This window comes from Rhinatrema bivittatum, chromosome 1 (assembly GCF_901001135.1).
Source record: "Rhinatrema bivittatum chromosome 1, aRhiBiv1.1, whole genome shotgun sequence".
NCBI classification, from domain to species: Eukaryota; Metazoa; Chordata; class Amphibia; order Gymnophiona; family Rhinatrematidae; genus Rhinatrema; species Rhinatrema bivittatum.
In genome coordinates this window covers 426,255,086-426,277,000 of record NC_042615.1, presented here as the reverse complement: position 1 = coordinate 426,277,000, position 21,915 = coordinate 426,255,086, and the positions used below count along the sequence as shown (strand labels likewise).

Genomic DNA, 21,915 nt, shown 5'->3' with positions numbered 1-21,915 from the left:
CCTGGAAGATGTAGTAGGCCACATTGACCAGCTAAAGAGTAGCAAATCACCTGTACTGGATGATACACCCCAGGGTTCTGAAGAAACTCAGAAATGAACTATATTTATTTATTTAACGGCTTTTATATACCGACGAACGTTGGGAACATCTCATCGGTTTACATGGAACAAAAATAGCAACAGGCTTTACAGGTAACGCATGATTAAAGAGGAACAAGCTTTACAGGTAACACATAACTAAGGAGGAACAAAAAATTATCAATAGGCTTTACAGGGAAAACTTAAATAAACTTAGTGGAGCACTAAATTTGTAAACATTGAGAGAGCATATATACACAGGATTGCATGTAGGATACAAAGATAATGCTATATATAAGTGATGTACAGGGATAAGATCGCAAGGACGGTGAGAGACTGGGCTCCAGGGATGATCCAGAAAAAGGGCTCCAGGGATGATCCAGGAATCGATAGACCAGTGAGCCTGACTTCAGTGCTGGGAAAAATAGTGTAAACTATTCTAAATATCAAAATCTCAGAGCATATAGAAAGACATGGTTTAATGGAACACAGTCAGCATGGATTTACCCATTGCAAGTCTTGCCTCACAAATCTGCTTCATTTTTTTGAAGGGGGTTAATAAACATGTGGATAAAGGTAGACAGTATATTATTTAGTGCCCAAAGGAACCGATGGCTGCCAGCGCCATCGATGGTAACCTTCGGCCCACCTATCTGTCCAAAGGCATTGATGCTTCGAGCTCAATGGAATCCCTCACCAGTGATTATGGTTGACAATAGCCTCGCTAGTGCTCATTAGCACAGATGTGCACAAATCCAGGCGGGGCCTCCAATGCCCCCCAAATCCAGTGGCTTAGACCCCCGAGAACATCTGTATCCTTGGTACCTGATACCCGTAGGCCAGTGATGGGACAAGCAGGATGCCCCTCTGTGCCCAGTCAGGACACTGCAAGGAATCTGGAGGTCACCGCATCACTGTGCCTGGATGCCTTGGCATTCTGGTGTGCTTTGGGTGGATGGAGTCATTGGCGCTCGATTCTTCCAAGGTTGAAATCCCTGTCACCTGATAGCTTCAATGTCACTCAAGGACTCTCAAGAGCCCTAGCAGTCGAGGATGACCAGGGCGCTCAATGGTGATCCTAGTGCCTCATTAATGGTGCTCGACCTCAAGAGCAGCAACAAATGGCATCAGTGGTCAACATGCCCGATGGCCTCTATGGCGGCCCCGCACCTTGGCATCGAGGGCTGCTGCAGCCATTCACCTCAACGGCATCGAGGGCAGCCATGCATGCACCTCCATGGGATTGAGGGAGTCTATGACATCGAGGGCCTCAATAGTATCGAAGGTCAGAGATGTACACTGGCAACTGTTTCTGGGCATGACACCCAAGGTATGGCAGCAAGCCCAGGCGCCCGTGTTCTCCCATTTAGTTAAAAAATATTCAAGGGCTTCATCCTCTTTGAAGAAAGGTTCAGCTGCTAGAAGATCATTTAGTTGTCCATCACCAAAACTTAATAATCTTTCCAATAGAACAGAACCCGCCCCGTGTTCAAAGAGGATGAAGCCCTTGAAGATATTTTTAACTAAATGGGAGAACACGGGGCAGGTTCTGTTCTATTGAATAAATCTTCTCTCCAAGGCGTCGGTCTTGTTTTTGTTTTCTTCACATCCTAAGGATGCTGTGGAGGCAGCATCAACATCTTCTCGGGGTGAGGGGATAAAGTAATTATGCAAAGGCAACATCCAGGGATTTAGTGCCCATGATTGCAGAGTTCAGGAAGAAGCCCTGGTGTGTGGCCCCTGGCTGTCACTGTAACAACTGGATTAAAGTAAATTGGGAAATGGCTTACCATCGGTTTGCTGAATGCCCAACCCTCCCCCAGTACGTGTTATTTCAATCAGACAGCACGTCAAGCAGTCCGTGACTTGGGGGGCTTTCAAGGCAATGAGGAATGCCATGACAAGCAAGTGGCCAGCCGCCAGAGAGCCAAAGCCATGCACTATGGGACGTGCTCCTTGGTTAAGATTCGACCTGCCTACTATGGAAAGAAAACAAAAAGGGAAGACATCTGTCCTTCCTGAAGCCTCAACTCCAATTTGGGGACCTCTTGATAATCATTTGATGCATCTTGTCACTCATGCTGGACTGATAGTTCATGAACAAGAGGGTGAGGTTTCCCTAAGTTTTGCAGCTCCCATACCACCTCTCTATGGGAAATGGCATGGTTTCTGATTCTGTATATACTAATGTGCTGGTTTCTACTGGTTTCTACTGCTGGAACTTTGGCTTTTCCAGAGAGTGTAAGACTGACTGTAACAATTAATAATCTTGTAAAGCAATCTGCTTCTATGCTCAATAATGTGACTAATGTGCAATCTTCATTAATTGCCAATGTGAACAATTGTTTAATTTTGCATAATAAATGGAGAAATTACTTACCTGATAATTTTGTTTTCCTTAACATAGACAGATGGACTCAAGCCTAGTGGGTTATGCTCCCCTACCAGCAGATGGAGCTGGAGCAAGCGGACAACTCAGTATATTCCTGCAGTGATCACAGTCCATCAGTATTCTCTTCAAAAGCAACTGTGGACAGGCTAGCAAAAAACTTGATTAAAAACAGCAAACCAGAACTGCACTCAGCCATCAATAAACACTGAACTCAAGAACAAAGGTACCCCAATCTAGGGACTGGATGAACACTTACCAGTAATCCCATGGGATCCGTAGCCCCACAGGAGGACTACTGACACTCATTTGGCAGTCGAGGGCGGGAAATTGAGTTGATCTGTCTACACTAAGGAAAAACAAAATTATCAGGTAAGTAATTTCTCCATTTCCTAGCGTGTACACAGATGAACTCAGGACCAGTGGGATGTACCAAAATTACTCCCAAACAGGGTGGGAGGCTGCCCTCGGTCCAGTCAACAATGCACGTGCAAAGGCTGCATCCTCCCGGGCCTGCATATCCAGACGATAAAACCTGGAAAACGTATGCAAGGAGGACCAAATCACAGCTCGGCAGATATCGACAAGAGACAACAAACTAACCTCTGCCCATGACACTGCCTGAGCTCTAGGGGAATGAGCCCTAACCCAAGAAGGCAACAGCTTTTCAGCATCCATATACACGGCCGTGATCACCTCCTTAATCCAGCGTGCTATTGTAGCCCACGAAGCTGGAGCACCCTGCTTCCTACCACTATGAAGGACAAATAGGCGATCGATCTTTCGGAAAGGTTCAGAAACCTCCAGATACTGAACGAACGACAAGCCTCTTGACATCCAAGGAACACAGGAGGCGATACTCCTCCGTGTCTCTGACCTTATCCAGGGAGGCAAAGAAATGGACAATTTCAAATGAAACTCCGAAACCACATTAGGCTAGAAGGATAGAACGGTACGCAGCTGTAACGCCCCTGGAGTCACCCGAAGGAATGGCTCCTGCCAAAACAAGGCCTACAGCTCAGAAATGTAATGCGCAGAACATATAGCCACCAGGAACACTGCCTTCAACGTCAATAACCACAAGGAAAGGCTGTGCAGCGTTCGAAACATAGGACCCATCAAAAAGGTCAGCACCAAATTAAGACTCCACAAGGGAACCAGCAACCTCATGGGAGGCTGAAGGTGCTTCACCTTCTTCAAGAAACCGGCCACATCAGGATGGGACAATAAGGAGACACCATTTACCATGCCCGTGAAACATGCAAGAGCTGCAACCTGAACCTTAAAGGAATTAAGAGCCAATCCTTTATTCAACCCATCCTGAAAAAGATCCAGAATAACTGGGATCTTAACTGAATGAGGAGGAACATGGCGCTCCTCGCAGCAGACCTCACTCTCCAAACCCGCACATATGCCAGAGAAGTGGAGAACTTCCGAGCGCAGAGCAAGGGAGCAATCACTACAGAAGAATATCCACGCTTCAACAGGCGAGTCCTCTTAAGGGCCAAACCGCAAGACAGAACAGAGTCGGTTCCTCGTGAAGAACCGGCTCCCACTGCAACAGATCTCTGTGTGGAGGAAGAAAAGGTTTCCCTACTAGCAGCCTCTGCAGATCTGCATACCACGGATGCCTGGGCCAATCCGGAGCCAATAAGAGTACGAACCCACAGAGGTCTTCAATTCTGCAAATGATCCTGCCCACCAAGGGCCATGGAGGAAAGGCATACAGCAACTCGTTTTCCAGCCAGGTCTGTATGAGCACATTGACGCCCAGGGATCATGGATCTCTCCAGTGACTGAAGAAGCGAGGAACTTTCGCATTGCAAGAAGTAGTTAGCAGGTCTAGAGAAAGAAGGCCCCAACGATCCACTAGCAGCTGAAACACCTCAGCGGACAACCCCCACTCTCAGGGGTCCAGACTTTCCCTGCTGAGAAAGTCTGCTCTCACGTTGTCCTTTCCTGCGATGTGGGAAGCTGAGATCATCTGTAGATGTCTTTCCACCCTTCCCATAAGTTGGTATATTTCCAGCGACACGTACTGGTTTTTGGTTCCTCCCTGGTGATTGATGTATGCCACCATTGTTGCATTGTTTGACATTACATGGACTGCTCAACTCTGTGGCTGAACTGCAAGCACACCAACTGGACTGTCCGTGCTTCCAGGCAACTGATGCTCCAGAGGGCCTCTTCAGTCATCCAACGTCCCTGAGCCGCCAGTTCCTGACAGTGAGCTCCCCATCCTTGGAGACTCGCATCTGTCACAAGAACCAACCAGTTCAGGGAGGACAAGGACATACCCCTGCTCAGATGAGCCTCCTGCAACCACCAGTGGCGGTGACAACACATTTCCATCAGTAAGTGGGGATGAACCGAATAGTCCTGAGACTGCGGGTTCCAAAGAGACAGCAGTGAGCGCTGAAGAGGATGCATATGCGCCTCGCCCATGGCACCACGTCCTGGGTTGCCGCAATCAAACAGCGCACTGTAGATTGCACCACACCATCGGGTGTATAGTGTTTACCAACTGACGCACCTAGGACATCAACTTCTGGATCCGTGCAGCCGGCAGAAAAACTTTGCCCTGCCTTGTGTCAAACTGAACTCCCAGATACTCCAACAACTGAGAATGTTGGAGACTGCTCTTGGCCAGGTTCACCACCCAATTGAGCTTCCGCAACAAGAAGATCACCTTGATGGTCACCAGGCAGCTCTCTTCTTAAGATTTGGCCTGAATCAGCCAGTCTTCCAAGTATGGGTGCACCAGGATCTCATCTCTCCTCAATGCCACTGCTACAAACACCATAACCTTGAAAAATGTTCTGGGTCTGGTGGCTAGACCAAAGGGCAGCACCTGAAATTGATAATGGCAACCCAGTATCACAAAGCGCAGAAAACATTGGTGCTCCAAATGAATGGGAAAATGAAGGAAGGACTCAGACAGATCCAGTGAGGTCAGAAACTCTCCCGATTGCATGGTCATTATCACAGAGCGTAAGATTTCCATGCGAAAATGAGTCACTCGCAGATGCCGATTGACACTATTGAGATCCAGGATTGGGCACAATAAAATTAATGGAATAGTGCGCCGCATTTTCCTGAGATTTAAGCACGGGAACTACAGCCCACAGCCAGAGGAGCCTTAGAAGCGCAAACTCCACTGCCTGCTTCTTCTGAGGAGAGTGGCAAGGAGACACCATGAACACATTCAGAGGAATGCTGTGGAATTCCAGCGCATATCTTTCCTGTATCACTTCTAGGACCCACTGATCCAATGTGATCTCGACCCACCTCTGATAAGAGAGAGACAGGCAGCCCCCTATCTCCACTTCCCGAACATGGGTTGGCAAACCTTCATTGGGAAGCTCGGGATGATCCACCACCTGAGCCTGCTCTTCTCCTGGACTGCTGGGGTTGAAAGGACGGAGACCTACCAAAAGGTCAAGTCCCCTGAAATGTCGAGTTTCCATAGGGACAAACACTTGGAACAGCTGAGATGACCCCTTATAGAAAAGTGGTGTTGCAATTGCTTCTTATCCTCCAGTAACCGGGGAATTGGAGATTCGCCCCACTTACTGATGCGTCCGTCGCTGCTCGACGCCCTCACTCCGCCCTCTTTACCTCTGTGGTGACTCCCTCCGGGTCTGATGGACGGTTTGATGCCATGGCGTCTTCTTGCCATCTCCCTCCGGCGTCCCTGGACCGGTTCGACGCTGCGGATCCGCCATGTTGCCTGATGATGTAGGGCGCACGCTCCGATTAATGTACCAGCAAGGGCGCGAACCTCGGGGGCGTGCCCCTGAGATGACGTCATCCGCTTCCAATATAAAAGGTCTCCGTATTCGCTAACGAATTGAGTTAGCAAGGAGAAAGTCTTCGCTTCTAGCGGGGATTCGCCAAGCTAGTCTGCCTCCTCGGACTTACCAGGGGTACCCGCTCCTCGGGGGCCTCGCTCTCTTTTCTTTATTTCAGATTGCAGATAGGAATCAGTACTCGCTCCTCGAGGGCCCATGTTCCTGCACACTCTGAAGATTCTCTACTGCCTGGAAGCTATCAAAGATACATACATTTGTGAGTTACCATCGCTCTCTCAGAGCTTTCTCTGGAACCAGGTACTCACTCCTCGAGGGCCTAACCTTTTCCAGCTACTGAGCTTCCTCAAGACCTTATGAGAGTTTTGTCATCTAGTTCTGGCTATGAAAACAGCATACCCTGTCTACTCACTATCTATAGTTTCTATACAGCTCAGCAACCCTGGGATCGCGGTTCCAGTACCTGAGGGACTTCAGCCCTGCTGGGCATATCAGCTCACTACTGCCACCTCTGATGGTTCTACTAACCTGTCTAATAAAAGAATTATCTGTGTGTCTCCATACCCAAGCCTAGCTGGTGGTCCCTCTTAGGATATCCTCCTGGGTGCGCAGTCATCTGCCATCGGCCCAAGGATCCACCTATCTACATTCCTCTACAACTGAGTGCCCTCTCCAAGCACTCAGCTGGTAACAGATTGTGACTCCTTCCCCACCAGGAGTCTTCAGCAACAGATTCATAACAGATTGCTAGCTCCGCAGTCTATACCTTTACAGATTGTTATCTACTCCCTCTACAGGAGCTGAGCATATCAGATTGCTATCTCCTCCTTCCTCAGGAGCAGTTCCATACAGATTGCTAACTCAGCAAACTGTTATGCTCCATGAGCAAACTCCTCCTTCCACAGGAGTAAACCTCTAACAGATTGCTAACTCCTCCTCCAACAGGAGTATCCAGCAACATATCTACAACAGATTTACTACACTTACTGGCCAGATTTTCCAACTCGTTCCCAAACAAGAGAGTAAGCCTTTAAAGGGCATTTTCATTTGATTAGCTTTGGAAACTGCGTCAGTGGACCAATTCCGCAACCATAGCTGATGCCTGGCCGCCACCACTGAAGCCACTCCTCTGGCTGAGGTATGGACCAAATCACAGCCTGCATTTGCTAAAAAGGCGGCAGCTGACTCCATAACTGCTCTGGAATTCACCCCAGAATCATCCACCTCCTGATAAAGAAGCAGACAAGAACGTGCGACCAGAGCGCAACAGGGAGCAACCTGTAAAATCACTGCCACTGCGTCAAAGGCCTGCTTAAGGATAGACTCAATCAGTCTTATCATGTACATCCTTCAAGGCCGCTCCTCCCTCCACAGGGATAGTTGTCTGCTTAGAGATGGCACAGACCAGAGCATCCACTTCAGGAAAATGCAAATGCTCTCTCACAGATGGATCCAGAGGGTTTAGGCCTCCAATGCCCGACCCTCTTTAAAATTTGCCTCCAGGGCATCCCATTCAAGATCAACAACTCCTGAATGGTGTCCATAACAGGAAAAAAGCTTTCTGCAAAGAAATCAAAATGGGATTCTTCTTCAGCTCTGACATGGAACCTGCCCCAGGCACTCCCAGCATCTTCAAAGGGAAATATTGGCCGGCAGTTCATCTTTATGAAAAAACTGTAACTGGTTCAATACGGCTCCAAACCAGGAGGAATTTCTCCATCTTCCAAGGAATCAGGATCCGCCTCATCATCCATGCTATCCAGGTCCCTCCCGGGAATACCTGTGGCAAACCGAGGGGCGAGGGAGGGGCCACTGGCTGAGTGTCAGACCTGACAGGAGTGGGTGAAGCGGAGGGCTGCACCTGAACAAAGGCCTGCAGAACTTGAAAAAACTCCATCCAAGAAAAAACAGCCAGAACCAGGCTAAGCCCAGAAGATACTGGAGCAAGTCCAACTGAACTGCTATCCCCTGCGGAGGAGCCAGTCAAGGGAGTACCAAAATCTAGCATATTTCCAACCAAAGCTGTATCCAGATCATCATCAGAATGAGAGGATCCAGACTTAGCAAAATCTGATGAAGACAACTCTCTCTGAGCATCCGAACAGTGCTGACACATATTGGAAGACAGGTCAGGCTAAGAAGCCCTAATATGACAGGCAACGCAAAGAGAAAGGCGCTTAAGCTTGTTCACTAGCACCATTAGCGGTGGTAACTATGCATCCAAACGGCTCATGCTTAAAAAAGTTACGCACAGAAAATTTAGGCACCCTGGGCATGGCAAGGCACACACACAATTTGTGTGCCAAACTGGAGCGATTCACCAAGCTTAAATAAGTTACGAGCATAAAGGCCTGTCTAATGCTGAGCGCACACCACAGAGCCAACACACTGCACACACCAACGTCCTATAGAGGACAGAAGAGCAAGCACAGAAGTGCACAAAATGCCGGCCATGGCCTACCACGCAGCTCGCAGGCAAAAGCCTAACTGCAGGGCCTAGACCACCAGGGTCGCTCAACCAGCCTGGCTTCCCAGTTCCCTTAACCCCAACGGGAACAGGAATGAATGTCAGGACAGCAAGCCAAGTACGGAGACCAGAGGAAGTTCTAAAAACCCCTCTGTCCCCATTGCTGAAGGCAAAACTTTTTTTTTTAAACTTACCCAAGCTCAGCGCTTACTAGCTACGTACAGAGACTGTCTCTGGCTGCGAGGAGTGGGCAACAGCCATCACTGCCGCACTCGGCCTCCTGTACCTGCCGCCTTTCAGCTGCACAAGCAGCTAAGTCCACGCCGGAACAGCTAACAGGACCAAAGCACACCTCTGAGGAACCATGGAAATCACCTCTGAAATTTCCAACTGGGGGAGGGACCTTTAGGTATCACCGCAGGAGAGCGGGGCTTTTGTTTCCTCAATTTAAAATTATCCTTCCAAAATTTACAGCAATCCACACAGGGAGATGCCCGTCCAGCATCTGCTGGAGATGGAGAATACTGGCGGGCTGGTGTCATTGCAGAAGTATATATATTGTGACGTCAACTTGCTCCCTCTCCATCTGCTGGCAGGGGAGCATAACCCACTGGTCCTGAGTCCATCAGCCTACAATACATGCTAAGAAAATGGAATTTTCTGAAAACAGTAAGAGCTAAAAATCTTTATATATTGAATTTCCCCAAGTCTAGATTAATTTCTTCTAGTGAGCTATTTAAGAAATATACGAATGAGATTCTACAAATTTCATCAGATAAATTTATAACTTTATCAAGAAGTTTTCATGCTCCCAAGTCCAGGAAAGAAATTAAAGAAGATGGCAATATAGATATTTTGACTTTTTGATAGTTCCGAGCTTCCTGCCTTCCTCCAGGATTCTCAGGATAATATTACCACTATAGCCACTTTGTCACCTTTGTTTTATAATCTAGTTAAAGATCTGGTTCTTAAGCAATATTTTAAATATAAAGATGCTGGGGTTTTTATTTTATAGATATAAGGTACAGATTTTTCTGGACATCTAGAACAGTGGCACCCGACCTTTTTTGCACCAGGGACCGGCTTCAAGCAAGACCATTTTTCCATGGCCCGGCAGGGCAAGGTGGGGGTGGGGCAGGGGCGGGGCTTTGGTCATATGGGGCGGGGTTATGGAGGGGGTTGGATTTTAGTGCATACTTATCATTTAATTATGACATTTATAATGTGAATGTGACTCAACTCACCATAGGTTCAGAATGAGTGGGAGCACTGGGCTTGTTTCCCTTGTTTTCCCAAACTTCACACCTCTCTCTTCCACCTGACGCCTTCCCTCTCATGACTTCCCCTAGCTGTGAGCACCAAACCAAGCGCCCAGTTATTCTCACACCGAACCCCAGGCAGGCTCCCATTCATTTTCACACCACTCCCTCTCCATCCTCCAGGCATGCACACATTCATTCTCACACACACAGACCCTCAGGCAGGTACCCATGCATTCACACACATACACCCCCAGGCAGACTCCCATTCATACACATGCACACACTAAAGGCAGAGACCCCCTCTCTTTCTTTTGCCAGCAACCTCAGAACCTCTCTCATTCCTCTGCTGCCACTGTCACTGATGCCGCGTGGCTATTGGGGAGGTGCCGATTTCTGCTACTGACACTGAAGCCCATTCTGCTGCCTCCTCTGTGCAGGCCCCGTGGGTTTCCACTTCCTCCATGTTGATCTCGTACATTGTGAGATCCGCATAGAGAAAATGCTATTCTTGCACATTCCCAAAGATTACATGTGCCAATCACTAAAAAGTAATTTTTTTTTTTTTTACCTTTGCTGTCTGATCTTAGTTTTCTAATTGGTGGTCATAGGCTTTTTTTTCCACCTTCCCTTTCTTATTTTTTTGCCAATTCCTTTTATTTTGTCTTTTTTTCTATTTATTTTCTCTCCATCTTCTTCCCTCAAACACACAGTCAGGTTCTCATTCTCACATACTTTCTCTCTCTCACACACACACAGGCTCTCACTGTCACATGCTCTCTCTCATACAATCATTCATACACACAGTCTCTCACTGGCACATGCTGTCTGACTCTCACACACACAGGTTCTCTCTCACTCTCACATGCTGTCTTGCTCAAGTACAGGCTTTCACTGTCACATGCTCTCTCACACAATCATTCATACACAGTCTCTCACTGGCACGTGCTGTCTCTCTCACACACACACACACACAGAGGCTCTCACATGCTGTCTCTGCAAACATTCAGGTCCTCACTCCCACACACAGTCTCTCAACTCATCTCATACACGCACACACACTCTACAGACCCTCAGCCTCTCTCTCACCGCTGGGCCTCCTCTTCGCGGGTCGCCGCAGGATGGGCTCTGCAGCGGCCCTGATCTTCTCGGGCCACAGTGGCCCTGCTACCGGGCCTCTTCCTCTTCTTGGGCCGCTGCGACTTGGGATTCGCGGCGGCCCGTAAGCGCTGCTCCTCTTCTGCACGCGCTGATGCTCCTCCTCCTTCCTTCCTGTGCGGTTCCGGCAACGTTTACTTCCGGGGCCGCACAGGCAGGAAGGAGGAGGAGCATCAGCGTGTTTAAACGCGATCTTTTTATTCGGGCCGTGGTGACGTGAGCTCCACCACGGCCCTGCCGATCTGCCTACTATATGCGTGTTGCTGCTCAGCCGCCAGTGGGATGAGGTCCACTGGCGGCCGCATGAGCCTTCCTGTGCCCGGGGGCATTGGTTCCCCTCGGGATACCACTGCTCGCAGCGCCCCCTAATACTCTGTGCCCTGTGCTTCCACCGGCCCTGGTGCTGGTCTGCGACGGCCCCGCGGACCGGCAAAAAACCCCCAACGGCCCGGTCCTGGTCCGTGGACCGGTGGTTGGGGACCCCTGTCCTAGAACACCCAAATGTATATATAGAAGTCTTTCTTGCAATTAAAACCACGAGTTCTTTCCTTAGGGGCATCTTTTTTTCTGAAATTTCCATGCAAAATGTTTGATAACTCATCCAGGCAACAAGTATATTTTCACTGACCCTATACATCAGCATGTGAGAGAGGCTCGGCCCTCCGCCCTCCGCTCGGCCCTCCGCTCCAACAGGCCCTTCCTTACCTGCGGCAACGTGGGCAGCCAGCCAATCGCAGCACCGGCGCTCCTGTGACCTCACTCGTCGGCGACTCGCTGGGGATTCATAACTAGAACTCCGCGCCAGGCGTCGCGCGCACGAAGGAGCGTTGCAAAGGGGCCTGCCCCTTTGTTCGCCCCTTCGTGCGCCCTAACTACTTGGCTAATGTGTTTACCCTCTTATGTCCATGTTCACTTTGTGATTGCTCCCCCCTCGTCCCCTGATAGCACCTCCATACAATTAACACCTTTCAGTCCCCAACCCTCCCCCCCTCTGCCCTCCCTCCCCCAATAATAGTAAAACAAACCTAAAAAAAAAAAAAATGCCCCCCCTACACATGCTGCTGTCCTTTTCCATACCAACAGAGATACCCCTCATATATCTCCCCTTTCAAACCCTACCCTCCTATACACATTCAAAGGAGACTCACACCCATCTTGATTTCCCCCCTTACTCAACTTCTTGGCCTTTCTTTGATATCTATACTCCTCCTCAATGCCCAATCCCTCCAGAAGAAAACACATTTACTCAACGACCTCCTTACTGATCACAACCCCGAAATCTGCGCCATAACAGAAACATGGTTTAAGCTCCATGACACCCCCCCTCATTAACCAGCTCCCTACCGAAACATACGACTTTTTCTCTATACCCCGGAAAAAGAAGAGAGGTGGGGGTCTACTCCTGGCTGTAAAGAAAGAATATAAACTCTCCTCCATAAAATGTAACCTCCCCAAACAATATGAAATTGGATTTCTCAGATCCAGCGTCCTCCAAATCTGTCTCATCTACACCCCCCCAGGACTGCTAGAAAATGACTCCTCCCCTCTCATCGAATTCTTTGCAGACTCTCTCTCCCCAGACCTTCCTACCATAATTCTTGGTGATTTTAATCTTCATGTCGATGCCACTCCTCTTTCCCCTGCCTGTGATGCTTTCCTCTCCTCCCTTGAAGCCATGGGTTTTAAACAACTCATACACTCCCCTACTCATAAGGCCGGCCACACTCTAGACCTTATCTTCGTCAATAGCCCCCTCACTGTCATCAACTCACCATACTGCACCCCCATCCCATGGTCCGACCACTCTATCATCCAAACCACCCTGGCTGTCCAACAGTCCTCCCCCCCTGCCCCCACCCAGGCGCAATCCTTCAAATACCGTAAATCATGCTCCCTCGACACCCTCACTATGGCCTGCTCGGACGTTTCCAACCAACTTGATATTTCCTCAGCCGACAAGGCCTTCACCTCATGGCACGACATCACCCTCAACATAGCAAACAAGCTCTGCCCCATTACTACAAAAACCATTAAACCTGCCCATCCAAACAGGAAACCATGGTATTCCGCAGAGCTCAAGAACCTCAAAACTCGTCTCAGAACCTTAGAAAGGCAATGGCGCAAACACCCCTCTGCAGCATCCAAAACTGCCTATTACCAGCTTATGCACCAATACAGGAATACTACTCTCTCAACTAAACGTGAATACTATGCCAAAAAGATTCACAGTTTCCAATACAATCCCAAAGCACTCTTCACCATGATCTCCAATCTGACCAGCTCAAACCCCACTCAACCTCCTACTCCCACCACAAAAAAACATTGCAATGAACTTGCTCACTTCTTCCAAACCAAAGTGTCCTCTCTCACTGCACGCTTTGCAGCCAACCCTAACACCGTGAAACTGCCTTCTTTCAACCTTACCTCTACCCTCTCATCTTTCGACCTATCCTCTTCCCTTGAAATTGAAAACATCTTAAAAAAAATGAGACCCTCCTCTCACCCCTCTGAAACCATTCCTACTAAACTTCTCCTATCTATTCCCAAAGCTATTGCCAAACCTCTCTCATCCATCTGCAACTGTTCCCTGGAGCAAGGTATAGTCCCTACACTCCTAAAACAGGCAGTGGTGAAACCAATCCTTAAAAAACCCAGCCTTGACCCTTCTACTCTAGCTAACTTCAGACCTATCTCTAATCTCCCTTTCCTATCTAAAATCTTGGAAAAATTAGTCAACTCTCGCCTATCTGATCACCTAGAACAACACAACATCCTTCCTCCCACACAATACGGCTTCCGGAAAAACCTGAGCACTGAAAAACTGCTGCTATCCCTCACGGATACCATCACTAAAGGATTCGACACTGGGAACTCATTTCTCCTTGCTATGTTAGACATATCTGCAGCTTTTGATACTGTTAACCACATCATATTAATCAACATTCTCAGTAACATAGGAATCTCCGGCACTGCCCTCTCTTGGATCAAATCATACTTACAAGATCGTCATTATACAGTATCCACTGGCAACAATGAATCAGACCCAGTTAGCCTTAACCAAGGCGTCCCCCAGGGTTCCTCTCTCTCCTCTACTCTATTTAACATTTATATGCTCCCCCTCACCACCCTCCTTACTAATCTTGGCATCAAACACTTTATCTACGCAGATGATGTCCAAATCCTTTTCCCCTTCACTGACTCCCTCCAAACTGCTCTTCAAAAATGGGAATCCTGCCTGACGGTTATCAACCAGCTACTCACTGACATGCACCTTGCCATTAACCCGCAAAAAACTGAACTCCTCATCATCTCCAACAAACATTCCTCTCTCTCCATTCCCACTGCGTACTCCTCCACGCTCTTCCCCTCCCACACCCGTAGCCTGGGCGTCCTCATTGACAACCAGCTCTCTTTCAAACCCTTCATTAAATCTATCCTAACTGACTGCTACTTCAAACTTCAAACTATCAAAAAACTCCGGCCCCTCTTATTCTTCACTGACTTTCGCACAGTACTACAGTCTATTATCTTTTCCAAAATAGACTACTGTAATGCACTCTTCCTTGGTCTCCCTGCAACACATACTAAGCCATTACAACTCCTACAGAACGCCTCAGCACGCATCCTCACCAATTCCAGGAAACGTGACCACATTACTCCTACCCTTATCGATCTCCACTGGCTCCCAATACAGTCTCGCATCCTGTTCAAAGTTCTCTCCCTCATTCATAAAAGCATCACCAATGAAAATACTGACTGGATCAACCCCCCACTGCTTTCTCGCACATCCACTAGACCGACTCGCACTGCCCTCCAAGGGACACTCCGTACCCCCTCTATCAAATCCACCAATCTTATTTCCACAATGAACAGAGCCTTTTCCCTTGCCGGCCCCACCCTGTGGAACTCCATGCCCCCAGACTTGCGCACTGAAACATCCACACCCAAATTCAAAAAAAACCTAAAAAGACCTGGCTATTCTTACAGGCCTACCCCTCCCTCAGCAATCATCCTCCTGATAACCCCCTAAGCTGTGTATAATGCATTCCCTGTATCACCTTTTACAATGTGCTTCTGCTGTCTTTATCTCTCAATTACCTTCTCCCCTATGACCTCTTGATTTGATTACAATGCTTTCCACGTACTACCGTCACTATGTGCTCTTGTTAATTTTCCCTCATCTGCTTCCAATTGAGGAACCTTCGTTCCCTGTAAATAGTTACCCAGTTACTGTTTGTTGATGTTTATTTCTTGTATGCAAAGTTTACTGTTCTATGTAATGGCAGTGCCAAAAGTTCTGTATAATGACACTGTCAAAAAGTTTTAGTTATCTGTAAACCGATACGATGTGCAAACGGCTATCGGTATATAAAAACCTATAAATAAATAAATAAATACACCTGGAGACTGATAAATCTGTTGTAACTTAGTTTGACATGCTAAGAGCATGTGGGAGTGAGAGGGAGCCAATCCAGAGATGAATTGGCTCAACGATTCTCTTAGCCTCCACCAGGCTACTAAACCCACCAGATACCAATACCTAGCTACCATTCAAACCCCCTCCCCCAAAATCACCAACCTGGCCTCCACTAGAGCACGTGCGCTCTCGGTTGCCGGTCCTACCCTCTGGAATACAATGCCAGTTGAGCTGCGACAGGAGGATTGCCAAAAAACATTCCATCAAAAACTTAAAAAGTGGCTGTTCACAAAAGCCTTTACCTAACACCATTCAGCCTGCACCCCTGCCCACTTCACCCAGTCTTTCCCCAAAACCTCTCCACTAGATTATTTCATCCCTTCCCCTGCCTCCTCAGCTGGACCCGTCCTTTCCTTTCCTATTTTGTTACGAATATACCTCCTGCAGACTATACAACCCTCGCTTAAACATTTCTTCTTGGCACCTCTACAACCTTCATAGAATCGGCTTTGCATATAATTCTACAGCCCAATGTATATAATCCCTGTATTTAGTTCACCCAGTCCTCCATTGTATTTAGCTCTCCCTCTTTCAGTTGCAGTTTATGATGTATTTAGTTTATGATTGTATTGTATTTAATTCTCCCTGTTTCAGTTGCAGTTTATGATGCCTACTTCCCCTTGCCTGTTCCATGTCAAACGCATTACATGCGTAAGTTACTGTTACACTGTAAACCGATGTGATATCTTTGATTAATGTCTGTATATAAAAACCTTTAAATAAATAAATAAAATAAATCATGCTAGTGGGGAGGTAATGGAAGATAATATTGGGGTATTTTTCGTTTTATTTTGATAAGCCTTGCTGGTGATTAATAGGATTTCTTCTTTTTTTCTTTCAATTTCTTAATTAATTCCAATTAATGTGGGCTTATGTCCGAGGGTGGGTCCTTTATATTCTTGCTTATTTCTTTATTGTTTTCTGGTATAATACATCCTTTCCTTGTTTTTTGTTTTTATTCATTTTATGTTTAAAATCCCAATAAAGATATAACTGAAAAAAAAAAGTAAGTTGGGAGGAAATACAAAATAAGGGGAAAACAATCTAGGTAGTTGCAAATGAAGGCTTATGGCAACCAGATTCTAGCCCTGGTTCAGAATGAGCTGGAAGCCCAGATCAGCATAAGGAAACGGCTAATCCGAAACCTCCAATGGAAAAAAAAAAAAAGACAGACAAGAGACAGGTTGTGTGGCCCTTTGATAAATGTCATGTTCTTCATCCTCCCCTTATACGGCCTGGCATCACTGAAGAACAGGAGTCACTTCTAGAGGACCCTGAAACTCTCCCAGCAGGACTCACAAACGCTTCTATGATATAACATGTAAAACTGAACTAGATGTAGTTTGGCCAACTTAAGCATCTGAGTAAAAGAAGGCAAGAACTCAAATTATGTTGATATAAAGCTACATGCTTTTTATAGTGGAGTTATAAAGTGGGAGAGACAACGTAGGAGGTACCTAGCCCAACATGACCTATACATGCATAAATATTCAAGCTTAATAAAAGTTTGTATATTTTTCTTAAGAACTGCTTTGCAAGAGCTATGTTCAGTATATAGATTCATTCCATTACACACCTAAGGACAGAGAAACAAAGAATCATAAACAAAATTAGTTTAAAGAAAACAGTCAAGGTAGGAAGCATAGCTTAAGAAGACTAAGATATGTTTAAAAATGAAAGCTTTCTGAATTTGCCCAAGGAAGAGACCTTGGTAGTCCTAAAAGCTTGCCTCTTTAAACAAACATTGCCTTTATACATTGCTTACCCAGCTATATAGTTTTCTTGGTATCTTAAAAAAAAAAATTAAAGAGAACAGAGTCCTGATACAACCAAGTAAAATCTCTCACCTTTTTCAATTTGGGAAGTTTGGGGAGATTCGAGACGGACATCAACCCTACGTTTATTAAGCTGAGAAACTCTAAGTTCACAAACTCTGCTGTGAGCCCTTCGATTTTGCCTTCATTTGATCTGCAGTTGTCAAGAACCAACTCTCGTACCTACAAAAAAAAAAAAAGAAAGATGTAAGATTCCCTGAAACATATAGGGGAAAAGCAAGCGAGAATAGAAGGCAAAGGTCCTGATGCAAATGGAGAATTTATTTCTTCCCCTACCCCACTGACCCAAGGCTCAAGAACACAATGGCTGTTACACACCCTATGATGCACTGTTCGTCTCTGTTCCCCCTGAACAGCAGCTGTCACCAAATAGGTGGATACAGTGGCGACAGTAAGAAAGCAAAGGCCTGCGGACACATTTCACAGGCCCCCATCCCCTCTCCATGTTGACAGCCATGCAGAGCAGAGGAGTGGGGCCTGTGAGTGTACACTGGCTCATAGGTCCTGTGCTCTGACTGCTGCCACTTCTGGAGCACCTTTCTTCTGACCAGGAGTTGTCTTATGTTTATTTTCTTCTTAAACTGCCTTTCAAGCATAAAATCAAAGATTCTCCTAATTCTGGTGGGTTCACTGGGAGGTGGGGGGAGGGAGGGAAGGAAGGGTGACAGACAGAAAAGATGGAGCCCTAGGCGAGACATAGGACAGTGAGAAGATGGCATTCTGGAAGGAGTCCTTAAATAGGTATGAGACAGGTAGAGAGTTTTAGTGGGGTAAATGACAGAGATGGAAGAAGGAAATGGCCAAAAAAAACTGAGGAGGACCAATAGAAGGCTGTGGTAAGGAGACAGAGAGGGAAAGCCATGGAAACTGAAGGTAGACAAAATAGTGAAGATATGAATGGATAAGACAAAAGAAAAGTCAAGAGGTGATTAAGAACTGGAAAGAGAATTTTCAGACTGCTAGAATACAGTAGAGAAGAAAACCTGAGAACCATATGAAGATAAAGAAAACTCAGGCAAAGATAGAAATAATGTGTTATAAATTTTGTAATTTTAAATAGATATTGTAATGAACAGTAAACAAAGTTAACACTAATGTTTCAAGAACAGTTACCCCTGCAAACACGTACAATTTGGTCTGTCCTGTCATTTCACTTATAATACACATATTCCACGACAATGTCCGAATAATTGTTTTCTATTTTCCTTGTGTTCTGCCTGCCTGTCTCTTGATTTTTATTAAGCTGATGGAAGACCCAAGGATAATAAACATCTTAGATGGTCCCCAGAATATCAACTATTGTTCCTGTTCCTTTTTCTCACTAAACCCTCCCCCCAGCATCTTTATTCACTACTGCAGGACCTTGGCTCTGCAGCGAGGCGCTCATCCACCCGAGCTCTGGAGACCAATGCCAGCAGGGGACAGCAAGTGGGCACCAAAGGGTCACATTCCAAGGAGATCAAGCCCCTTGGGAGCCATTCAACTTCGCTGGGCCCCTTCTAGAGTCGTCGGGACTCTAGCCTGCTTTGAGAGAGAGTGACTGGTAAGGGTGGGGTTCTTCGAAGGAGGTTGGGTTTGTTTTGGAATTCCTAATGTATCTTTATGGTATTTTACAATACAATATTTTAATTTTGATGCCTTGATGTACTTGTATGCTGAAACAGTGTTTTATATATTTTATGTGTTTGCATTTGAAATTGTATAGTTTCTATCTGCTGTGAATCACTGAGTCTAGTACTGAAAAAAAGATGGCATATAAGTGCAAACAATAAAATTGAATAAGTATGCTCTTCAAGAAGAATAATGACATTGCAAAGACAAAAGACCTGCCTGGGATGCAACGTGGTCAGAATCTAAATATAAAGGTTATTCCCCACACCTTCAAGTCTTCCCCATCATATAAACCTCACAGGCAACTTCATGCAAACACTATTTCACATAAATCATGAAGCCAACATACTAACATAACCAAGTCACGCCCACTGGTTCATACCTGGCTTTGACAACAATGACAAATCTGCAATCATCCGTGACTGGTCTCTACTGGTAACTCAGGGGTTCTGCTCACCAGTAAATCACCTGAGCCTTGCTTTGGTGGTTTACATATATTAGCAGAACCTCACATGCTGGCTATGGATGGCACCCACCTGTTCTCCAACTCAACTTCAGATGCTAGCAGACTTATCAAATCCCTGACACCGCAGGAAATAATAACTGAGTGGGAGTAGGTTTGTGATGATATAGAACCATTTACAAAATGTTTAAATACAGAGAACCAGCAACCTACAACAAAACAAGAATATTTAGAAAATACACAGAAAACATCAATGTACTTTTGGTTAGAAATAAAATGACTGCACCAAAATTATAAAGCATCACCATGCTACTGGAATCTGCTATACTCTGCGTAAACAGGCACAAGTCATGAAACTACTACTAACTGCAACCCAGAACTTCAAGGCTGAAATCTCAAACATCTTTTTGAGAAGAATTTCCATCTTCCAATCCTTGGAATCTCTAAGGGCCGCACAGCCCTTGAGCAAGACAGCGGTCTTAGTAAGACCACTATCTTTTAAAAGTTGCTGAAACTAAGATATCCACCTTGGGCAGCTTTAAAAGATCCAAAACGTCCTCAGGCAACGGATATAGTCTCGCCACCTGGAATATCCCATTCCCTAAACACAAAGGCTTTAACTGTCTGATGAAAGGGAAATGCCTTAGTGGGACTCCTAAGTCCATGTATTATGAGATCCTCCTTCATGGTCCGAGTCTGCTAGTTTCCTTTAATTCTCAGCTGTACTCGAACCTATGAAGTCATGCCGTGTAACTTTTCTCTTCTAAAGAAATGCACTACTTTCGGATCGTCCCCTTCTGCCACTGGGGTTTCACCCTCTTCCGAAGGATCCTTCTCCCTGTCCTCATCCCCGTTGAGGTCCTACAAAGGACCTTCCTTCCCATCTCTCTCTGAAGCTACCGACTTCAGGTCCGAATCCAGTTCAGGATCTCCCTCTCTCTTCTTCAGCTGGGACAGGACTGTACTCCCCCCCCCCCCCCACCACCAAGGGGTCTCATTCGGGGAAGGGACCTTTTGTACTAAACCCCGGGGCCTACCCTTTTGCAGCAACCCCTTCCTAGCTAGGAAGGCCTTATACAGTAACAAAAACTCCAGGAACAATACCTCCGAATCAGATTCCAAATCTAGTACCTCAGGAGGCACCCCTCGAGCTCACTAAGCCCTCCCTCCCCAACTCCCAGGAAGAAAATTCTAATGAGAAATGTGTTGAACTTGCTAAATATTTCCAGAATAAAATTGACAATATTCTCCTTCGATTCATCACCAAGCCCTCATCCACCTCTCCCCTACCTACTAAAGCCAATGGAATCACCTTTCACTCCTTCGACAATACTTCTACCCTGGATATAGAAACTGTACTAAAAAAGATGAAACCTGCATCCCACAATGCTGACACCATCCCCTCTAAAACCCTCCTCTCCATACCCACTTCCATATCCAAACTCCTTGCGGACCTAATCAACTGCTCACTTACATTTGGCAAAGTTCCAGACCCCCTGAAACTTGCTATCGTCAAGCCCCTCCTTAAAAAACTCACCTTAGACGCCAACGACCCTTCCAACTACCAGCCTATATCCAACATCCTTGAAAAGGTAGTCAATGCACAACTCTCTGACTACCTTGAAGACCATAACATCTTGCACCCATCTCAATTTGGCTTCCGTAAAGGTCGTAACATGGAAAACCTCCTTTAGCAATCACTAATACAAATCACATAGGCTTAGACCAAGGAAACTCATATCTACTCGCCATACTAGATATTTCGGCTGCTTTCAACACAGTCAACCACCAAATCCTTCTATCCCTGCTGTCAGATATTGGCATGTCCGGCACAGTACTCGCTTGGTTCACCTCCTTCCTCACCCACAGAGAATACCTAGTTAAAATTGACCACTCTGAGTCCCCTCACATCCCCCTCATGCAAGGTGTTCCCCACGGATCCTCCCTATCCTCCACCCTTTTCAACATCTATCTCCTCCCCCTCTGCCACCTACTCTCTGACCTAGGGCTCAACTTCTTATACGCGGATGATGTGCAGATCCTCATCCCCATTCAAAAAACCCTCAAAGACACACTGCATTTCTGGGACTCCTGCTTAGCCTCCATCAACGTCCTCTTAGCCAACCTCAAGCTTGCACTTAATGCAACAAAAACAGAAATCCTCCTCATATCTAACAATCCTGAACTCACATCTCAAGCCTCATCCAAATTTCCTACCCCTTCCCACCCTCCCTTGCCATCTTGCCACCCCCTCTTGCCATCTGTAAGAGACCTAGGTGTTGTATTAGACCAACACCTTAATTTTAAACCCCATATCAAAGCACTACTAAAAGGGGGTTTCTTTAAACTACACATTCTCAAAAAACTAA

General features: G+C 46.4%; 1 protein-coding gene across 1 annotated transcript in view; it reads right to left on the bottom strand.

Moving 5' to 3' along the window:
• Positions 1-21,915, bottom strand: part of ANP32B (acidic nuclear phosphoprotein 32 family member B) — a 146,385-nt gene that overhangs the window by 31,833 nt on the left and 92,637 nt on the right. Inside the window, exon 2 of the mRNA XM_029612091.1 lies at positions 17,485-17,634. Coding sequence (XP_029467951.1) covers positions 17,485-17,634 — 150 coding nt within the window. The remainder of the gene's footprint in view (positions 1-17,484; positions 17,635-21,915) is intronic.